The 3,228-nt window shown below is 53.7% G+C and overlaps 1 protein-coding gene across 2 annotated transcripts in view; it reads right to left on the bottom strand.

Annotated features, from left to right (window-relative positions):
* The window catches only part of LARP6 (La ribonucleoprotein 6, translational regulator), a 21,083-nt gene extending 18,854 nt beyond the window's left edge, over positions 1-2,229 (bottom strand). Inside the window, exon 1 of one of the 2 annotated variants that reach the window (XM_084783958.1) lies at positions 1,384-2,229. In XM_084783958.1, coding sequence (XP_084640084.1) covers positions 1,384-1,583 — 200 coding nt within the window. In that variant the 5' untranslated portion in view covers positions 1,584-2,229. The remainder of the gene's footprint in view (positions 1-1,383) is intronic. The other variant, XM_084783957.1, reaches the window with a different exon arrangement.
* Positions 2,230-3,228: the final 999 nt, after the last annotated feature.

Below are 3,228 nucleotides of genomic sequence, written 5' to 3'. Positions count from 1 at the left end.
AAAAAGGTCCCAGGGATCAGTTCCTCCTAGGACTCCAGAGAGAATCTTCCTAGTACCAAGAAATAAGTGGGGCCTTCACTTTGGCTGTTTGGGAGGGAGCGGGGTTTTTGCTGTAGACACAAAGGCATACGGAAAGCAGCATGCAGGTATGTTGCATGACCTCTGGAATTCTATGGTTCGGTGGCTGTTTTCACATACTCGTCATTTTTATCCTGGGCATAGAGAGAGCTTTTTGTACATATAAAGCTGGGACACTGACATTCCTGCCCTCAACTGTGAGACCGGCCTTTGCCCCTATAACAGCTGCCTCTGCTGATCTGGCCTGAAATTCTGCGTTCCTGACTCCTTTCACCAGGGGCTAGTCTCTTTTAACCGGAGGTGAGGCAGCCCCCTGCCCCTGGCTTTGGCCCCAATATGCTTCCATGCTGGAATTGAGCCTTCCTCTCAGGCATAGAGAAGGCACTTCCACAAAGTCGTCATAGCTGACAGCCCATGTACAGCATCTCGAAGGAGGGCTCTTACCAAAGGCCTCTTGGCATCCCCTGGAATTTGCTAGTGCCAATGTCATTTTCTCATCAGCTCCATATGGGATATCTCTTTAACCGCAATAAGGAAACCATGATTGTGAAGGGCCTAAACATTAGTGATGATTGTCTGGCCCAGAAGAAAGCTCACGGCCCAGGGGCAAGGTCAGACCAGTGCTATACCAACTACAAGCCACTCGTCAGTGAGCCCCAGACACAGAAGGCAGGCAAGCAGACGGGCAGACACAGGAATCCCCAGGCTGAGGGAGGCAAAGCAGCAAAGCTCTCAGCCATCTCATACTGAGGGGAAGAGAGCTCTCCCCACCAGGAAATCACCCCTTCTTGGATGCCCCCATCAGCGTGTGTCAGCTGTGCCTGGCCTGCGCCCACCAGAGGCCAAGTGAAGCCACTGGATTGATGAGCAGAGGAAGTGATGATGATGATGAGATGGTGAAGAAGAAGATTTTTTATAGGACCACTGTCATCTGCAGAAAGAGGAGGCTGAGCATCAAGAGGAACTCCAGGCTAGGTCAAGTGTCTAGTGGGGTGCTTCTACCGAAAGGGGCGTCTCCTTCAGAAGTAGGGATGGCGAGGATGGCCCATGCAGATCACCCATTTTGCATCCCAAATCACCCCCCGCCCCAAGTCCAGGTCCCTCAGATCCCCGCCCCCAACCTCAGAAGCCTTGTCAATCAAGAATCAAAACCTGCTGAGGGTTAGGGCGCAGAGTGCCCCCCAAAAGCGGGTTCTGACTCAGCCTGCAGCCTCCGTGGCGGGCTGAGTCAACCCCTCTCTCCTGGCGAGTTGTCGCGCACCAGAGCCACGGGTACCCCCGCCAGGCCCACGCCACCGCGCCTACCTGTGTCCGCGGCTTGGCTCCTCCTCGCTGGCGCTGCCCCAGCCAGGACTGAGGTACCGGGCTGGGTCCCCCGCTGCCCGCGCCGAGGTCCTTTCATCGTCCTCCTCCAGATCCTCCACGTCCTCGGCCTCCTGGATAGCGACACGGATCTGCACTGTGGTCTCGGGCCCGGGCAGAGTCTGGTCGCCTAGCTGGGCCATGGCTGGCAAGGTCCCTGTGCTGTGAGGCCGGAGCCCGTGATAGCGACGATCGCGCGTGGGTGGCGCGCGCGCGGCGGCGACTCGGCCCCGGGGAGGGACGGGGGGTCGCGATCCGCCCCACGCCGCGCCGCGCCGCGGGCACCGCCCTGAGCGCTCGCGCAGGGACGACTTACCCGTGCTCACAGGCCTGTCCCGGGGTAAATCCCAGACCAGGTCCCTCCCTGCGTCCCTGTCTGGTGATGCCCCAGCCCCACAGCTTCCTCCTCCCTGCCGCGCTCTGGCTCTGGGCTGGACTAGCCGCGCCAGGCACAAGTCAACAGCTCCCAGGTTTGTGTCCCTGACATACTGGCCAACGTGAGGGAAAACACAATGTTTACAGTTAGTTCCTCTAGCATAGCCAACTTAAGGTTAGGGTGAGTGTTAGGATGCCTAGAGCTTCATCTCTCCCGTGTCCTGTCTCCTAAACAGCACCAGACACACGGGGCAGTTGTTCTAACACCAAATTGTCAGGCTCTGTGCCTGAATCGGGATTTGCATCTTAAGGAGCTCCCAGAGATGCTAGAACATCCTAAGTTTCAAAACCCACTGTTGGATTGAGATGGTGTTGAGACACTCAGGTGTTTATTGGGTGACTAAAGGGACTATTTAAATGCCACTATGCTCTAAAGCCCAGCCAAACATTCACAGTTAGCTTTAAGATGAGTTCCATCTCAGCTGCCTTAATACCCAGAAACCCGGGAGATGATAAGACCTGAATTTGCATTCACGAAGTTCATTTATCACAATAGCCACATCAGGACACCAAAGAACAGATCCTTTGGCCCGCGTGTTTGTTTGCTTTGTTGCAGGACTCCAAGGCAGAGATACTCAGGAATCCCGTTTTTTGTTTGTTTGTTTGTTTGTTTTTGTTTTTGTTTTTTTGGAAGGCAGTGTCCCGGTAAAAGGGGACCATGCGTTGAGCCCTGGTAACTGGGCTGGGGCCAGGAGAGACCTAATGTCCCAGAAAGGAAGTCCCTCCCCCCTTCAAGGCTAGTAATGGAGCCCAGAGGCTCAGGACAATCGCTCTATCTTTGAACTATATCCTCACTCTCATGATCCCTCTTTTGGAGGTTTGACTACATCTGTGTTCCATTGTAAGGTCTATTTTATTTTAACTTCCTTCATTAAGATAGAGTCTCACTGTGTAGGCCTGGTTGGCTACAGAGTGAATTCACAGACATCTGCCTGCCTCTGCCTCTCAAGAGCAGGGATTAAAGGCCTGAGCATCCTCCCCACCCCCCCACCCCCCACACACAACATTACCCCATGTCAGATCTCTTCTGATAAAAAGCCCTGGAGTAAAAGAAAGAAGAGAAGGCCCCTGGAGGTGTCTTTCTCTACACTAGACATTCTGCTCACAGTTTCTGGAAAATGAGCTACTCTGACAAAGAGGCAGATAGTCAAAATATTCTTCCCAAAGCTGAAGAGATGACCCAGCACTTAAGAGCCCTGGATAAGGCAACCCAGTAGGAGGAAAAGGGTCCCAAACTCAGGCAAAAAGAGTTAGAGACAGCCCACGTGGTCTCGCTGTTAGGAATCCCACAAGAATATCAAGCTCCATAACCATAACATATATGCATAGGACAGGGCTGGTGTTGTTCCTTCA

Source organism: Acomys minous (assembly GCF_964271855.1).
Source record: "Acomys minous genome assembly, chromosome: 5".
In the NCBI taxonomy this organism is placed as follows: Eukaryota; Metazoa; Chordata; class Mammalia; order Rodentia; family Muridae; genus Acomys; species Acomys minous.
Note: the sequence above shows the minus strand (reverse complement) of the source record. Positions and strands in the feature narration are given on the sequence as shown.